The following is a 19,882-nucleotide window of genomic DNA, read 5'->3' on the forward strand; positions in this document are numbered from 1 at the left end:
TCCTGGAACTAGCAGAGGGTCAACCTCACCCAACCAGTGGCTCTTACATGACGTGAGAGGGTGAAATGGAATGAATGATGGGAAGAAGCCAAAAGTTCCATTAATGGAGGAGTAAACCCATATATTCTTCACTAATTCACCAAACAGTAATTTATTGGGAACCTCCAGAATGCAAACATTTTGTACTTGAGCTCAGGAGAATAGAGGGTACATAAAATGAAATACATGTCTATTATTTAAATTCAGAGATGGAAGAAGTCAATAAACTAATACTCAAGGAGAATCTTATTGAAAGGTTTGGGCTTGAGTTGGATTGTGAAGAAGATAAGGTTTAGGAAGGGAAGGAAAAAGACACTTCAGGGGAAGAAACAAAGTAAATATTTGAAATCAAATGAGCTTGTAATTAGAGGGGAGCTAAATAACATGATAAAGTATTTGTAAAAATTATATCTGTGTATATACTGATGTATATACATAGGACTAAAAACAGGGTCTTGCTATGCTCCAAAAAAGAGAACATTTTCTCCATGTGCATATCCTATATTTTTATCTGCATTCCAAAAGCTTACCTTTTAATGGTTTCTATCTTTACTTCTGTTACTAACACAAGTGAATTTGTTTGAAGAGGTTATCTCGACACTCCTAAAGCCTGATCAGAAAAATGAGTATCATACACACTGATGAATTGATGACATCCAAACAGGTTGTCATGGCCCAATGTATTTACTTGTCCTCTCTCTCTCTCTCTCTCTCTCTCTCTCTCACACACACACACACACACACACACACACACACACACACACACATCTCCCAGCTCTGTTTAAAAGTAAAAGAGGGCCCCTCACCCAGATTTCTTCCTTATTGTATTTGGTGTTGAGCATACAAATAAAAACACACATCACCTTTGAGCTAATCAGCTCATTTGGTCTTCACTGTCTTCTGTCTCTATTGTCAGCATTTTACCTACTTCCTTCCCTTCCTCTTCTTTTAAAAATAATAAACCCTGCTACTTGCTCTAGTGCCTAACTTATATACAACTCTAAAAATAATATAGTTGATACAGTGGTGTTTGATTAAAAAAACATACCAGAAGGGGTTGATACAGTGGTGTTTCCAACGTGGCCTTGGGCTAGGGAAGAGGCCCATCTAGATGACCTCACTAACTTCTTCAAGAAATCAATGCACCACCAGTCAGCCAATATCCAAGCCATAAACCATTCTTTTTTCATTCATTTATTTGACACATATTTATAAGCCAGCCACAATATACAACTAAATTCTACTACTTAATATCAAATTTAATAACTTATAATTCATGTTGACTGTTATAATAGCTTTCCTGAGCATCCCTTTAATCTTCTTTCCATGTCTGCTCTTAGGCCACCATCAATTCTAACCTATGTTACTATGGATCCATCTATCTGCCTTCCATCTTCAGAGAGATAGAGATAGAGATAGAGATAGAGAGAGAGAGAGAGAGAGAGAGAGAGAGAGAGAGAGAGAGAGAGAGAGAGAGAGAGGGAGAGATATCAAATAGTGCTTAGAGTCTCAGGGGAATAGTGACTCCCATTCTAGCCTGTAACACTCGAAATTTCTTTATGCTTAGAACCCCTTCTGGTATGTTTTTTTAATGCTATTATAAAAACTGGTGTTTTAATAACTTTTAGGTTTAAACAACCTAAATTAAATATTTCTTCTTTGTATGAGTGTTACAGGTTGGCCATTCCCCTCTTCTTTACTATTTCTTTTCCATCAAGGAAAGAAAGGGAATTGTAATTGAGTCATTAAGTTTGGCTCAATACGAGTCTAGTCAATTTTTCTTTGAGATTAAATACTGAAACCAAATTGCTTCACAGTTACTTTTATTTCTAATCACCTCCCTGGCTGCCACCAGAGGTCCAGCAAGTATTGTATATCACACTTAATTTTACTATTGTATTGAGTAGTCATGAGTTTACTTCTTGAAGGGCACATAAGGTCAGTGCAGGTGCAAAGAGTATGGTTTCTTTGTGGAGGGAAAAAGAAGCCTCAAATCATTTTAATGTTCCTGCAGCATGCATGAATTTAGTATCAAAGATTGTAATTTTCTCCCATTTAAGCAAACCATGATTATCCTTAATCCTTAGCAATATCTTTAGCGTATCTTTTTATTTTTATTTTTTGCATATACAATGCTTCTGAATTGTTGCTATCTCATAAGTGTGATCGATACTATAGATTATTTGGCAATCTTTTATACTTTACAACATTAAGCTATTGCCAAAGAAATGAAGAAAAACTACTAAAATGATGTTTTCTTTTTTGCATAATCAACAAAATTAAATTAAACTACCGAAATGTTAGGTAAAATCCTCATTTAATAAAGGCTATTGAGTTATCCCATGCAGAGTGTGTTTCTGAAAAACTATGTTTGTAGTTTATATTTATGAGGAGAATAATTTTAGACATCTTGTAGTTTCATATTCCAGCATGTTAAGTTGTAGATTGGACCATTACTTGACAAAGTCTAATTTCTATGTTTATAGTGAAAAATAGTTGCTCTCACTTCTTCACACTTTGGTTGGTAGGAAATCTTTTCCCATAACTGAGTCCATGTATCACATTGACCGTAAATGCCATTTCCTGCCACCAGATGAAATGAGATTGCAGGTTTCATTCACTCCCAGGGAATTGAATGATCCTGCTCTCGCGGCCATGGCTTCCTCTCTCTCTCATTCTCGTCCCAGTCAATCAGTTTTGGCAACAGTCCCATTCAGAAGGAGCAGAGATGACAGAGCACTCCATGTGACTCCCCTTCACACCTGACCTTGCTCATTCTGTTTTTGTTCTCATCTCACCTCACTTGCAGTGGCCGTCTCTGGCTCTGTTCTGCCTCTGCCACAGCGAACAGCAAATCTGTCCCCAGGTCCTCTGAGCATGTACCATTTTCCCATTCTCCCCCCAAAATAAGGGGTTTTCTCCCGAAATGTGTCACCATGATTAACACAGAGATAAAAATATGCAGAGGAAATGTAATCACAAGAGGGAAAGAATAGAAAAATGTTAAAAATTGAAAAATCTTAATTCAAAATCTAGTGGGAGCTGAGGCCTCAAGAGGCTCTAATGAGAAATTAATGAGCTGCTATCCAGCAACATTCAGGATGAATTCAAGACAAAGAGCAGACTATGAACAGTAAAGACTCTAATGTATCCAGCCTCGCATTAAGAAAAGGAAATGATCCACACCAAAAATAAAAAATAAAAAATAAAAAATAAAAAACAAGCGACATAAAGATAGAAATGGAATATAGTCAGAAGTAAAGACCTTATCCTTTTCTAATGTAATGAGGCAGTTGATACTAAAATAGAACAGTAGGGTCAGAAGAAACAAGCACAATAAACCTTAAAATAGACTATGATTCCAATTCTGAGTGGAAACCTGCATTCATTGTTTGAACCAGTACGAATTGAGCACTTAACATAGGTAAGGCATCATGGAAGGTGCAGTGATCAGGCTGAAGAGATCCCTGTTCTTGTGGACTATATAGTCTAGTGCAGTATTCTGCAAACTCATTAGTCAACAGAGCCAAATATCAACAGTACAACGATTGAAATTTCTTTTGAGAGCCACATTTTTTAAACTTAAACTTTTTCTAACACCACTTCTTCAAAATAGTCTCTCCCAGGCCGTGGTATTTTGTGGAAGAGCCACACTCAAGAGGCCAAAGAGCCGCATGTGGCTCGTGAGCCGCAGTTTGCCGACCATGAGTCTAGTGCAAAGAAATATTTTTTTTAAATGTTATAAACATCCCAAATATCAATAAATGAGATGTCAGTAATGAAAATAGAATGGGTGATGTAATCATGACTAGGTGTTCTAGAAGAGATGGTCAAACTCTGTAAAGAGGTAGCACTTGCCGAAACCGGTTTGGCTCAATGGATAGAGCATCAGATTGTGGACTGAAGGGTCCCAGGTTCGATTCCAGTCAATGGACAGAGCATTGGCCTGCAGACCAAAAGGGCATGTACATTGGTTGCAGGCACATCCCCGGTAGGGGGTGTGCACGAGGCAGCTGGTCTATGTGTCTCTCTCATGGATGTTTCTAGCTCTCTATCCCTCTCCCTTCCTCTCTGTAAAAAAAAATCAATAAAAATATATTTTTAAAAAAGAGGTAGCACTTACTAGTAACCTAGATTTGAATGACAAGAGGAAACAATTTCATAAACATTGGTATCTAATGCAAAGAACCCAAGATCAGAACGCATGTGCACTGTTTGAAGAATATAAATATGACCAACTTCTGAACTCTAAGGGTGATCTAAAATCATCTGTTATTACTCTATCTTCATGACTAGTAACTTCAACAGTTACTAGAACACCATAGTCATCACCTTTTGTCAAAGTAGCTATGAGCTGAGGGGTAGAATTAAAGGAGTGATAATAGCCTCCACTGATTATGTGCCTTCTACTTGCTAGGTGCTTTATACATGTTATTTTATCCTTAAGTACCGTTGTTCCCCTTTTCACATTTGAAGAACCTGAGGCTAAAAGAGGTGACTTGTCCAAGGTCACACAGTGCATTGGTCCCATTGCAAAGTTTGTAATTGTTCCTCTAATTGTCCCATTTTCCATTAAGCTACATTAGAGAAGGACAAAAAGAGCATATTAAACAGAGAAATGGAAAATAATAGCACTATGATTAAATTTTATCCACAGATTTGGCTTATTTATTATTAGTGCATATACTAGTACTGCAAAATACCATGTTTAATGGATAAAATCCATTGTATTTAATTTCTTACCAAAATAACATAAAGTTCTTACATTTAAGATGGAAGAGAAAGTGAACTCCATAATCATTTAATTATTTATAAAATATTTTACTTTAAGTTAGGAAGCTTAATGTTAAGAAATGATAATACTTGGTAAAGTAAAATAAAATAAGTGTGCTCAGAGCATCGGCCCTATACACCAAGATTTCAGATTCATTCCCCGGTCAGAGCACAACAAAGAATCAACCAATGAATGCATAAATAAATGGAACAACAAATGCATGCTTCTCTCTTTCTTTCTCTCTCTTTCTAACCAATAAATAAAAATTTAGCCTTAGCGGGTTTGGCTCAATGGACAGAGCATTGGCCTGCAGACCAAAAGGGTCCCAGGTTTGAGGGCACCTACCGTGATTGCAAGCTCCTCCTGGGCCTGGGCCCTGGTTGGGGCTCATACAGGAGGCAACCAATTGATGTGTTTCTCACATCAATGTTTCTTTCTGTCTTTCCCTCTTTCTTCCACTCTCTCTAAAAATCAATGGAAAAATATCTGCGGGTGAGGATTAAAAAAAAGAAAATGGATAAATAAATAAATAATAAAAATGTAAAATATATCACCTGTGTGCTCCAAAAGGAGCATGGAACAGATTGTGGAATCTCAGAGGGAAGGCAGGGGTGGGTGGGAAGAGATTAACCAAAGAACTTGTATGCATATATGCATAACCCATGGACACAGACAATAGGGTGGTGAAAGCCTGGAGGGGGTGCAGGGCAGGTACCACCTAGAAGAGGTCAATGGGAGAAACAGGAGGACATCTGTAATATTTTCAACAATGAAGTGTTGGGGTTTTTTTAAAGGACCATGATTTAGCCTTAGATACCCACTGTGGGAGAACTGAAATTAATTAATTGTACAGTAAATCCATCTTATCCATTGTTCTGCTCTACTTCAAAGGCCAGAAGTGGAGCAGTAAGAGTTTCATAGGGCCTCTTCTAATGTATCTTCTATTGTCTGCCCCTTTCCTGTGCCGCCAGGGGACCTTGTGCTTTTTCACTCACCTCCATGAAGCCACCTCAAGGGCTGCTACTCTGGGAGCAGTGAAGGGACCATAGCAGTGACTGCCCCAGCGTAGCACTTGGGGCAGTGAGGGAAAAGGGGGGTGGTTCTGTATGTCTTCTGAACTGGCAAATGTTTATTTCTCAGTGTATGTGCAAGAATGGAGCTCTGTGCATGGTATAATTGTTTTTTCATTATGTGTTTTATGGCACTCTGAATAACTTCTTACCATAGTATAAAAAAGCATTTGAAACTATTTCTTCACATAGGTAAACAACTGAATTAATGGAACTTATTTCTATTTAAATTACATGCATTTTAGAAATGAGAGAGAGTCAAAGTGGATTACTTAACAAACAGCCTATATTTCCCCAGGTGTTTTTTGTTTTGTTTTTTCACATTGGGTGGAATTAAAAAGCACCTACCAGTTATGAAAATGCATGAGAGTGAGAATAACTGTGTGGATAAGCTTCCGTGTGTCTCATGCCAGCCATGTTCATTTTGTTTTCATAGTCAGTATGACAACTGTCCTAAAACCTTCCCTGGGCATAGTCTCATAGTACATAATGTGTCGGAGTACACAGGACATAGGGCATTTGCCCATGCCATCAAAAAAATGATAGTACACAGATACATTATTAGCTAGAGACAATTGGTTTGTTTTGTTTTGATTCTGGGGGAAATTTACATAAATGAATAAAATTGACTTGGCTGAACACTAGAGGCTAAACTCAGGACCTCAGAAAAGGGTACTGTGTATGTCAATGCTTCTCATTGTCATTGGTTGGCTGAAGACAGACGAGAAAGCAAGAAAGAATGGAAGTAAAAGGAGAAAAGATGAGAAAGAGGACAGGAGAAATAAGAGATCAGGAGAAGGGAAGTGGTCTCTAGAGTGAAGTGTTAAAAAAAAAAAAAAAAAAAAAAAAAAGACCTCCACTTTCAATAAATGACCCATCCCAATCTGTCGGGCCCATGGGTAGGACCTCTGAGGGTGAGGGTGTTCTGTGGTTCTCTGGAGACTGCCCCATAATCAGATATAGTTTTGTTCCCCTAAAAGGGCCGATCATTTCTCACGAATATAAGAATAACCAGCCTTCCAAACTGGTATGTGCTTCATGGGTGGTTTCCCTTAACATTTCCTCAAACATGCCTATTATATTATCCACAAACAGGCTAAAAATACATGGAAGTCCCAAAGGAGCTGGAGGCAGAAAGCTCTGCAAGGCCTTGAGAAAAGTGGCCAACTTTTTGATATCCTAGTCCTAAACAGTGAAGAAGCCAGCTTAATGATTTCAAGGTGCTCTAAAAGCTCTCCTTCTCCCCTACCTTCATCCCCTATCTGAGCAAATATTTGTTCAGTGAGGCCTGAAATTGATTTTGCAGGGGACAAGGTTTTTTGTGTGTATTTTTTTAATTATTATTTCATAATAAGAAGTGAAATGATTTTCAATGCATATTCACTTTGTTGGGTGAAATAACGCATTGACCTGAAGATGCCATTGGACTCCTTTCCTGAGAGCCCACATGACGTTAGAGAAAAGGGCTCCATTCTCAGAACAACTTAGAATAATATTTCCAAGGGTCAAAGGGGGAAGCTGTGGAAGAACTCAAGTTGGCCACTGGCCAGATTTGCAGGGTGTTTCTCTGCTGACTCCTTCATGTGGCTTAGAAGAGCATCAATGAATGATGACCCTTTATCCTCTCCAGCCTCATTGCTCACCAGCAAGCCCCTCCCCTGTCTCCCACCCCATACTCTGCCTTACCACACTCAAGGCATCTTGAACTACTTGGAGGAACCTGAACTTGCAAGGTCTTTCCAGTTGTTCCCTCTGTGCCTGAAACCCACACTACCCCACTCCACACCCATCCCTTTCACCTGGCCTACTTCTATACTTTCTTTGGGCTATAACTCAGATGGGACTTCTTATAGGAGGAAGCTTTTCCTGGCCTTTCAAGGCTGGGATGATGCCCACCCAGTGTGTCTCCCAAGCATTTTCATGGCACAGATTGCAACACGTGTTACATTGAAGGGATGATTTCTGGTCTGTTGTCATTTCTAGATTTGATCGCCTTGAGTGTGCTCACCATTGTATCCCCAACATTTAGCATAGTACCTGGAGCAGAGTAAATTTTCAATTAATAATTATTGAACAGTTTAGTGAATTGCTTTCATTCTATATCTGTTGTCAAAAGAGAGGGAGTATAATTGGAGGAAAAGCTTGTCCAGAGATGTTGAATTAAACTCATGCATGTAGTATTTTCCCTCCTACTGAGAATCTATTGAAATAACAGAAAAAGATATAATGAAAAGAATAAATTCATATTAGTTCTTATATCTGCCAGGGTAGAGTAACTGCTGCATGAAATGCCAAATCTCAATGGATTAGAATAATAAGAGTTGGTTATTTATTCATCTCTTTAGTCCAATGCCATAGCTAAATGGGGTTGGCAGCGTTTCTCTTTCTATTCTCCACATCCATTCAGTCATCAGGGAGAGGAAAGAAAGCATAGGGAATCATATGGGAGGATTTCTAAAAGCCAGTCTGGAAAATGTATAAATTACTCCTGCTCAGAATCCATGATCTAATGGATTTATGATCTAATCCAATTATAATTTCCACATGACCCCTCCTGTTTGTAAGAGGAAAAAAATACAGAGGTTGTCTTCCATGCCCCTGAAAAATAAGAAATGATGACTTCAACAAACTAGCACTTTTAAGAAATTTCTAAAAACTATGCAATTTCTCAAAACTAGAAAGTACTTGGCACTAGATTGGTGAATATAACTAACCAGAGAAAACCATAACTGGATAAGAAACCCATGAATAAACAAAACAAATTCATGCAGTAGAAAATTACTGCAGAAGTGAAATAAATTCTGCAGATACTTCAAACTTGGAATCAACAATTGCATATCTGTAGTCGAAAACCTGGGATGCCCCATGCTGAGCAAAGGAGAGAGGGCATCATTGCTTGCCCCAGAAAAATGCCAGGTCTGTGTGTGAAGACTACAGCAAAGCTGAGCACAGTGTAAAATAACTCTGAGCTTCTGAAAGGACAGCTGCTGAAATAAGAAAGCAAGCACAGGACTCCCGTGTTTTTCCCCAGGGTAAATTGCTCAGTATATTTTATTAGAATAGGAGTGGTAAACAGGAAACTCAGCAAGCATGGGACCCCCCAGAACAGGCTGATGAGAAGCACTCAGAGAAAGACAAATATGATAGGATTTCACTTACATGTGGAATCTAAAGAACAAAATAAACAAAATTGAAACACACTTATAGACATAGAGAACAGGCTGATGGTTGCCAGAGGGGTGGGAGTTGGGTGAAAAGGTGAAGGGATTAAGAAGTACAAATTAGTAGTTATGAAATAGTCACAGGATGTAAAGTACAACATAGGGAATATAGGCAATAATCCATATATCAATATATTAAATCCCAAGTGATCTTTACAATTGTTACGACTGAATGACTGGAATGACTGGTCAACCAATTGCTATGACATACACTGACCAGGGGGCAGATGCTCAATGCAGGAGCTGCCCCCTTATGGTCAGTGTGCTTCCACAGCCAACCTCCACAGACCCTCCCCTGCCCAAACCCTCCCCCCAATTGGCCCCAATTGGGGGGCGGGGGGGAGTGGCGGCTGTCAACCTCCCACAGTCACTCCTCTCAGCAGGTGTACCTACTGCAGCCTCTCTCCCCCTGTCCCCCCACTGGCCACCCCTCAGCCCCTATAGGCCTTGATCGCCAGCCCAGCCAAGGGACCCCATCATCACGAATTCGTGCACTGGGCCTCTAGTATTGTAATAACTGTATGGTTGCCAGGTGGATACTGGAAATAATGGTGGAACACTCTGTAAAGTATATGATGATCTAACCACTATGTTGTACACCTGAGATTAATGCAAAGTAATACTAAATATAAACCATAATTGAAAAATAAAATTAAAACCTCTTTTCAAAATTAAAAAAGAAGCACCCTTTATAAACTTTAGACACACCTTGTCCAGCCACACATCCTGCCCCTCCTCCACAATAACCAGAAAGAGGACATTGTAATCAGAATGATAGGCAAACAGATAGCCTCAAAGATTAATCTGAAGTGGGATCCTTCCGCTATCTCAAGAAAAAAGAATTTTCTGAGACTCACACTGAAGGATGAGTGATATTTATTTGTGTAGAATTGCATCCCTCGATTTCCAAAGTCCCATTTCCCTTAATCCAGGCCTGGAAGAGGTGCAGCTGGGGCTTCAGCAGAGCTAAAAGCAAAGCCCACGTCCAGAGTAGAGCTGGGTCCAGTAGGGTACTAGGCCAGTTAGTCCATCGGTCCATTGTGTGGGGCCCACTTGGCTGTGGGAATTGCAGGTGAATGCAGGAGTGTGAGGCAAAAGGCAAGAGGAAGAGAGAGCAAACTCCTTTGTTTAGGAGTTAAAGTACCTCAAATCTTCCCATGCTTGCAGTGGCCATGCTATTCTGGCCAATAAGCTGCTCCTGGGCGTGACCCAAGACAAGTACCTTCCCTAGGCCACCTATACTTTACTGGGCATGCGCCTATTCTTCCCCTGTCCAGTGCCCCCTCCCCCACCCCCCGGCCTGGTCATCGTCCCTCCCACCCCCTCCACCCCGTGGGGGATAGACTGGTGGCTTTATGGGGAGTATTCAACTGCAGTTTCCTGGAAAAACTGCATAAGTGACTATACTATTTGGTCTTTCCTTTGCTCCTTTTCTCTTATGAATAACCACGTTATTTATAATGGCATCAAATAGACATCAGAAATGACTAGATTTTTAAGAAAAAACAATACCCTGACAGGGAAATGCCAAATGCAAAAAAACAAACAATTGATTCTTGAAGAATAAGTTTTAAAGTGGAAACAGATAAAGAATTTAAAATATATGTAATCAGTATTCTCAGAAAGATTTATTAGTCTGTCATACCCATAAAATAATAACTGTCTGCAAACAAAAGGAAGCAGCCAGATTCACTGGAAACAAAAATGGGATCAACCAATAAAAAATGCAATAGTTGGATTAATTACTGTTGGAAGGCAATTCTCCTTTCGTCTCTGGCATTTCTGTACATCTTGCAAAGTGAGGCACTGACTGCTCTTGTTTTACACTATCTTTTCCAGGATGTTTATTTAGTAAATACCTTGGGAAACAGAGACAGCATCTCCCTCAGGAGCAAAGCATGCTTACTATTCAGTATAATGAAAATGTTTCCCTCTGGAGCAAAAGGCAGACATACTTATAGAAAGAATCAAAATCCCTAAGCTCAGCATTCCTGTTCTTTCACACAGCCTCCTGGATGTATGGATAAGATCTGGCCCTTTTTGTATCTCCCTGTGGGAATTAGGACTCAAGAAACCAATGATGACATTCTGGCTACTGCCATTGTGTGAGTAATAAGCTGTCTGTTCCAACCCAGGAGTCTTGTGTCTTCTTCCAGTACCTATTAAACCATAGCAGGCTAACTCACAGATAGAGGAGAAAATCTCAAACCTTCACAGTTCTAATTATTGTAATGAACATTCTGAGAGCCTAAAATAATGAACTGAAAGATCAAGTCAGGATATTATCCCAGAATTTACTTCAAAAATAAATATGGAATATGGGGGATAATTAAGAAAAATAGGTGGAATTCTGAAAGAACAGAGAGAATAGAAAGAAGTAGGTAACCAGAAAAATAGAGAAAATTTTCTAAAGCCTAAACAAAGATTTAAATTGAAAAGGCCATAACTATCAACAAATTTCTCCATAGATCACTTCATTACAAAGAGAAAAGGCTGCATCTACAATGGTAAAAGCTGGCAGAAAACACCTTAACCAAGCAATCAATAACACTTAACTAACATCATTAATAATGGAACAAACTGATTTATGTGCTTTCTGACACATGACAACGTAAGAAGGTCAAAATATCACTTCTATAATATTTTTGCCAAAAGGTTTTCTCGTAATCTAGGTATGTGAAAAAAATCAGACAAATCTAATATGAAAGACATTCTATAAAACAACTGGCCTGGACTCTTCCTTCAAAAATATCAATAACATAAAAGACCAAAAAAAGACAATGGTGCTGTTCTAAAAAAAGGAAAATAAAGAAACAGAACAACTAAATGCAATTCAAAATCCTTAATTGGATCCCTTGATTAAAAACAACAACAGCCGAAACCGGTTTGGCTCAATGGATAGAGAGCGTCGGCTTGGGGACTGAAAGTTCCCGGGTTTGATTCCGGTCAAGGGAATGTACCTTGGTTGCGGGCATATCCCCAGTAGGAGGTGTGCAAGAGGCAGCTGATCGATGACTCTCTCTCATCGATGTTTCTAACTCTCTATCCCTCTCTGTTCCTCCCTACAAAATCAATAAAATATATTTAAAACAAAAAAAAAAACAAAAAAAAAACCCACAAAAAACGAACTATATATCTCTGACCAGTTTGGCTCAGTGGAGAGAGTGTCAGCCTGCAGACTCAAGGGTCCCAAGTTTGATTCCAGTCAAGGGCATGTACCTTGGTTGCGGGTACATCCCCAATGAGGGGTATGCAGGAGGCAGCTGATTGATGTTTCTCCCTCATCAATGTTTCTAACTCTCCCTTTTTCTCTGTAAAAAATAAATAAAAATATTTTTTAAAAATTAAAAAACAAACTATAAAGGATATTATTGGAGCAATTGTGGAAATTTTAATATATACTATTAAATAATGGCACTGTACCAAATTGCATTGACTCATATTTAACCAAAGATTTTTGGGGATACAATAATTATTTAGAGGTTAAATAGGAAAACATCCTATTCCTTAGGAAATATATGCTGAAGTAATAAGGATAAAGTGTCACTAAAGTCTGCAACTTACTTCTAAATTGTTTATATAGAAAAAATATATATGATCAATATAATATATATGAAACCTATATATGATATATATCCATATAAATGAGAGAAACAGAAGCAGAGAGAATGAAATATGAAAGAAAATATGGCTAATTATTAACATTTGGTGAAACTGGAATATCTGGGTGTCCACTGTACCATTCTTGAAAGTTTGTTGAAGATTTGCTAATTTTCAAAGTAAACAATGGGAGGAATTTGCCGTAGTTGGTTTAGCTCAGTGGATAGAACAGCAGCCTGCAGATTGATTCTGGTCAAGGGCATGTACCTAGGTTGCAGGCTCATTCTGGCCCAGGTCAGGGCACCTGTGGGAGGCAACCAATTAATGTGTCTCTCTTACATCAATGTTTCTCTGTGTCTCTCTCCATTTCTTCCACTCAAAAAAAAAATATATATATATATATATATATCCTTGGGTGAAGATTAACAAAAAAAAAAAGGGAGGAAATTGATAGCAAATGCCAATCAAATACCAAAAAAAGTATAATAATAAAAGCATAATATGTTCATTAGACCAGACATCTTTCTGAACATGCTTCTGGATGACCTTCCAGACGAAGCCAGGGCTGCAAGGGAAGCCTGGTTCCGGGGTGCCAGAGGGAAGCTGGTGCCAGCAGCCAGGGGAAAGAAGGCCTACTCTTGCATGAATTTCATGCATCAGGCCTCTAGTTAATACAATAAGAACCCATCCCTAGACATATTTAGAAGTCCTTTCATAACTCAAAAATTTAAAGATAACGTTCTGAGGGGTTTTTTTCAGGGAGTTTATGAGCTGACACGAGTACTCAACTTCAAGTCCAACGTTCAAGAGCTATTCTTGTTCATCCACATTGTAGAGCTAGGTCTGGAAAATGAGGAAAAGGAGGATATTGCTTGCTATTACATCTCATAGGCATTTTAGGAATACATGAATAGTTATTTTAGCTATAGAATGGTATTTGTCTTATAAAAGCATAATTATTACAGACAGTACTAGTAAGTGCAAACAAAGAGGTCATGAATTGGATTCTATTGATGCTTGTGTTGTAAAAGGCGAACATGTGAGGAAGGTAGAGAGAGGACTCCAAGAAGGAACATTATACTACCTGTTCCCTAAAGCTAATATGCCTGAAACTAATAATATAATATAATATACCTGATATATTTCATTTGAAGTAAGGAGGTGAATTCATTTTGAAATAAGAAGGAAACCCTTTAGGCACTATAGTCCTGATGGCAGGACAGGGGCACTGTGGCCCCTAAGTCAGGCAGAGCCCACAGAGCAAGGAATTCCATCTGTGTGTATCCTCTTTGCTGCCCAAACCATACTCTATTCCCAAGGCATTTCAACCTCACAGACTAGCGTCCTATGCTGACCTGCCCGGAGGGGGAGCAAATGGACTGCATTTGCTGCACTCTCCCAGGAAGCACTCTGCAAAAGCTTTTAAGAGGTCAGTGCCCTCCTACCGTGAAGTGGTAATATGCTAAATTATGTGCTTAATTAACTCACACCCAACAGCATGCCATAAAATTGGAAAAGCAATTCCATTACCATGGATCAATGTGCATAAAGTCCACGCCAAAAGATCAAAAGTTCTCATCAGTGAATTTGTGTTTGTGCTTTGGCTGAATATTCAGAGGCTCATTTCTTCTCCAAGCTGATGAATGGTATATAGTTCATCACCACTTAATTGTTTATCTCCTTCTCCTGATCAAACTCCATAAGAATGGGTTATGGAGCACCAATATCCCATCAAAAACAGGACCTTTACTTTTATCTTGATCTTCAAATTGCATCAACCTCAAGCTATCTTCCCAGAGTACTGTGCAAACATGCTACACACACACACACACACACACGCATACACGCACACGTACACACACACATTTATTTTTATATATCAATTATTTTAGTATTCAGAAATAAGTGATAATGGAGCATTTGGTCCAAAGCAGAGCCAACCTTTGTAATGACATCTTGGGCATACAGCTGCATTGATGATTGCTTGTCTATCTCCTCTTTACCAACACCCCTACCCCTGGCCCCACCTCCCTGCCCCTTAGGAAAGGAGCCTGGCGGGGGAACCAAGAGTTTGGATTGCAGAATTGAAGAGAGCACTGAGCCACCTGCTCTAGAGGACTCCGTTTCACCCGCCGTCGATACGCAGCAGCATTCCTGGCAGGTTTCCACAGACATTGAGAACACTGAAAGGTAAGTGGGAAGTTACCCTAAATAGACTGCCAATCCTCCTCCACTCTTCTGGGCTGCAGGGAGTCAGGATTTTGTGTTTCAGAGTCAGAAACGGAGCTCTCAGGAAACTGAACTGAGAGAAGGTAAGGGGTCCAAACTGCAATGGAACCGCAGCTGAACCTCCCGTGGAGGCAGGCTTGCTCATCCCGCTCTACCACATGCATCTCCATGGAAATCAAACAGTGTGCATTCTTGGCAAGGGAGAAAGTTGGATCTCCGTACTGTCACAGCTTAGCTGGTGGGCTGGGTCCCCAAATTGTGCCAAGATGCCTCCGGGAGGTTGTCGGATTTCAGATGCATGGAATGGCCTGCTTGGCTGCCACGCAGGGGCTGAGCATGCCATCTAGCTCACAAACAGCTTTTTGCTGGGCTCCCTTCTCTTATTCTCCCAGAATGTAGCTGATGGCCCCTTAGTGGTCAGAGTGAGTTAATGCATCTGTCTTAGGGAGCAGTTGCTCCCCGCTGGAGAGGGAGTTTCTTTCTTGGGAAGAATAGATTGATTGTACAGGGATTCTGTTTCACCTGAGGGAAGGGTGCGATGGTAAGTGCCATGTCTCATCTAAATGCTAAAAATACTATTCTGTGAGGCAGGAGGACAACGTGCTTGTTTATTGTCCTTCACACTGATGGCCCCAGCGCCTGCACAAGCAGCTGAATGAATGCTGGGCAATTCCACCAAAGCTCTGTGAGGGGTGTGGGCTGTGGGCTGTGGGCTGTGTGGGATGGGGGGCAGGGGGTGGAAGAGAATGAGGGGAGGAGCCATTGACAAGATAAGAAACATTTTTTCTTTAAATTTTTAGAAATGTAACACATGAGAGCATTTATAGCCATTGTGGTTCTACTTTCAGATCATGATATAACTCTAAAGCTAATTGCCGAATTTCTGTGTTTATAGAAAATTGAAGCATGTGGTAATTATGTACTATTAATAAAACTTGGATTTTGTATAAGCTTGGAAATCCAACAATTCAAACAATAAAGCTGTTTGGCACAGTTTGCTAGAACTATAGACAAATGATGAGGGAGTGATTTATCTTAATTTATAAAATGGAAAATGTTTTGCTCTATTCCCAGGAAGAAATATCTGCCAGAGGGCTGTGGTCAGGGCAGAAGCCATCAGCAAATCCTTTTTCCTTTTTTGAAGCTTTGCAGAGAAGCCACATCCAAGCCCTGTGTGCTTACAAAAGCAAGCTATGTCTAGCAATAAAAATAGGGGCGTAGAGTCCAAGGAGCTGGCCGTGTTTCAGTTCTGTGCTACAGCCTGGATTCAGGTTGAAGGAGATGGGAATGGCTGAGAGAAGTAGGAATAGAGACCTGTCTGGGAGGGTGGCTTCCACAGTTCCTCTGTTTTTCAGCCCTAAGATCTCACACTGGGCTGCACATCACAATCACTAGAAGGACTTTTAAAAATCCTTGGTGATTGGACCCCACCATAAACCAACCAAGTCAGGCTCTCAGGGAGTAGGGCTCCACATAAGGTGATTCTCCCATGAAGAATCCAAGGCTGAGAACTGGTGCTCTCCAAGGAGACCTTGCCTCACACACTGCATTACTAGCCCTCTCCCACTTTGTGCCTGCCCAGCACCCACCCCACCTACGCTTGGGAATTGCACAGGAAAACATAGGGTGCCCTTGTATTTCTGGATGCAGGGCCCTGTCCTCCTGTTCCCTCCCCCAATTTCTCTTTCTAGAAATACCCTTTGGGGCTTAGCAATAGGCAGTACCGCACAGACAATCCTTTTACCTGTGGGAAGATGTTCTGAGCGTTTATACTGGTGTATTTCTACAGATCCCCAGGCTGCTTTCTGCTCCTTTTCCAATCAGCTCCCTCTGAGTTCCTTTTCACATACCAGTCAATACCTACGGGGTCTCCCGAAGGCAAGTGGTTCTTAAACTATACTCAACAGAACAGTTGTGTTTCATGAAATGGACTTAGAGATTTCAAACCTAAAATTAAAATATGGCTCTATTTTCTCAAATGACAGGGGAAAAAAATCAATGAATAGATATTATATCCTTAATTTTAAAATTTTCCTTCTCCTTCCCCCCCAAAAAAAGAAAACTCTTTTTCCCCCCCTTAAATCCTGGGTGCCAGCTATTGCTTGCCTAACAAAAAGATGTTATCTGATATTTGCTCTTTCGAATGAAATCCACCACTGTGTCTTGGGATTTCGAGAGTGCTGACTCCAGTGGATAGCCATTGCTGAACATATGGGGATCCACTATCCCAAAGATTTGAAAAGTCCATCTTGCCTCCTCTTACTAGGAAAATGGCTTCTGACTCTCCGACTCTGTGGTCTCATGGCCATACGTAGTCTGGGATGAGGGAGGATGGTAGAGGTTTGCAGGGTCAGATATATAGGCTAGTGTCTACCACCACCTGCACCACCCCCTGCCATTTCTCTTTCTTTCTCTCTCCTCCTCTCTCCGTTTCATCCATTGTGAAGAGCTCTTCTCCGACACTGTTAGAATTTGTCATACTCTCCCATCATTCCAAGTCAGTTTAATAAGTATTGGCCCTTTGAATGTTTAACAACTGTGTTACACCCAATTCCAATCCTGGTAGAGACAACAGGCAGTGAACCTACGCAATCACAACAGTCATCAGACCAGCACCCAGCCTCAGCTTTACCCAGGGTAACCCCATTATTCTAGTTGTGTGTCTTCTGCTTCCCCCTGGAAATCTGAAGTACTGTCCTCTTCCCTGATCTCAGCCAAGTCCAACCTGTGGCAGAGATGAGGGCTCCTGCAGCAGAATGTCCCAGAGAAATCTTGGCTAGAGTAGTTCTCTTTCCTCCCAGAGTCACCCATCTTGTGGTTGTTGTTTGTTTTTTTTTTGTTTTTTTTTTTTTGTGGTTTTTGTTTCCTTCTTAGAAAAGCAAAATAGATTCAATATTTGCCTGTTGCAATAGAGCTAATACAATTAACCACAGACTCTTGTCCTTCCGTTGAATCACAGAACAGACTGAGATTGCATTTCCAAAATTTACAGCTGACGATTTTTTTCTTTCTATCACTTTTACAGAGACATGCGAGAAATGAAAAACCTTTTAAGCAAACTCAGGGAAACTATGCCTTTACCATTGAAAAATCAAGGTGAGTCATGTCATTTCCTTTTGAGGCAGAGGGTGTTTTCTAACATGAGAACCTTGGGATTTGTTTCAAGAGAAATTAAAGCAAGTTCTTCTACACAAACAACAGGAAGCATTTAGTGTACATTTGTCTTTCCTCAAAAAAATGTGATAATGAGAATGGAATCCCTCCAGTGAACACAGTTTTGCCCGAAAATAGCCCAGATCTATCCTGACCTCAAAGCAGACGTGTCCTCTGCTGGCCCTGTCAGTCAAGAGCAGTTCCCGTTGCCTGAGCTGTGGAAGCACTAAATCAGGTGTGGCAAACACAAAAGAACTGAAGTCTTGGCCTTTGCCTTTACAATATTTACAGCCTAGTGGAGAACACTGCCAAAAGAAAATCTCTGCCATTTACATATTTAATTATCTAAAGAAAGTAACAGTAATAGTTAACATACATTAAAGTGTGTCACTATGATTCAGCACCCAACTAGGAAGTGATGTCCATACCACCTAGCAATTTTGATACTACCCTTGGATATAATATCAGATCCCACAAGTCATGGGCTACGTCCCAAAGATTGCCGCCACCACCACCACACACACACACACACACTTCAGATGCCAATGGCAATATAAGGGTTGTCACCTGTGCTTCTGACCAACTGGATTGAAGGTTCCAACAACCCCCTTCATGGGCTTAATTTGCTAGAGTGGCTCACAGAACTCAGAGAAAACTTTCACTTACTAGATCACTGGTTTATTATAAAAGAACGTATTTTAGGATTAGCCAGATTGACAAGATGCAGAGGACAAGGTATGGGGAAAGGGCGTGGAGCTTCTATCTCTCTGCAAGTATGCCAATCTTCCCAGGTCTCCACGTGTCCACCAACCAGGAAGCTCTCAGAGCCCCGTTCTTTTGGGCTTTTATGGAGGCTTCAGTACAGGCCTGATTAATTAAATCATTGATGATCGGTTATGGAAATCAATCCCCAGCCTCTCTCTTCTTCCAGGAGGTCAGGGTTGGGACTAAAAGTTACAATTTTGTAATCTCATGGTTAGTTCCCCTGGCAACCAGCCTCCATTCTTAGGCGGTTTCAAAAGTTCCTCATTAACATAACAAAAGAAACCTCTATAGCTCTCATCACTTAAGAAATTCCAAGGGTTTTAGGAGGAAGACCAAATATATATATTTATTATAAGTCACAATATCACAGCTACTATCCTAAATACTGTAGATTATTAACTATTTTAACTTATTTAATTCTAATAACATCATTGAGAGAAATGCAATTAATGTTTCCAATTTATAGGAAACTGAGACACAGAGAGGTTAACTAACTTAATCAGTCACACAGACTATAAATAGAATAATTCCAGGCAGTACTTCTCCAGAACTATTCTATGGGAGTTTACACCCTAACCCAGAAAGGGAAAAGGGATATTCTGTGAGGGAGGGACTGCTATTAACTTTTGTTAACTACTGTATTTCCAGTACCTAAAGCAACTCTGGAACATAGTAGAATAACATTGGCCATGAACAAGAATGTTTGTTAAATCTGCACCCAATTTTGCAGCCCCATGTCTGAAGCTATGTACCAGGGACTAGTAATAAGTACTTTCATTAAGCATACATGGCCGGAGCAGCCTTAAGTGAAGCATCGGCCTTAGAGACAGGTGCATAGAAGATTTTTAGAGGCAAGAAACTCCTGTGCTTCTGTTCTCTGTGGGGAGATCTCCATGTCTCCGTGGGTTACTAGTGGGAGTAGGCTTCTTGGGATATCCCAAGGAAAGCATTTTCTGAGACTCACAGGGGAGGATGAGATATTGTAAAAAGCTTTATATCTCTGGAATTACACACTCGAGTTTCCAAGTTCC

The 19,882-nt window shown here is 40.2% G+C and overlaps 1 protein-coding gene across 3 annotated transcripts in view; it reads left to right on the top strand.

The window, feature by feature from the left end:
* RGS7BP (regulator of G protein signaling 7 binding protein) overlaps positions 1-19,882 on the top strand; it is a gene marked incomplete at its 3' end in the record, with an annotated part of 100,040 nt that overhangs the window by 63,470 nt on the left and 16,688 nt on the right. For 2 of the 3 annotated variants that reach the window (XM_084882171.1, XM_084882170.1), the window contains exons 4-5: positions 14,747-14,894; positions 17,959-18,029. In XM_084882171.1, the coding sequence (XP_084738297.1) occupies positions 14,747-14,894; positions 17,959-18,029 (219 nt within the window). Of the gene's footprint in view, positions 1-14,746; positions 14,895-17,958; positions 18,034-19,882 lie in introns of those variants that run through there. The other variant, XM_084882172.1, reaches the window with a different exon arrangement.

This window comes from Pipistrellus hanaki (genome assembly GCF_964339955.1).
Source record: "Pipistrellus hanaki genome assembly, chromosome: 4".
Lineage (NCBI taxonomy): Eukaryota > Metazoa > Chordata > Mammalia > Chiroptera > Vespertilionidae > Pipistrellus > Pipistrellus hanaki.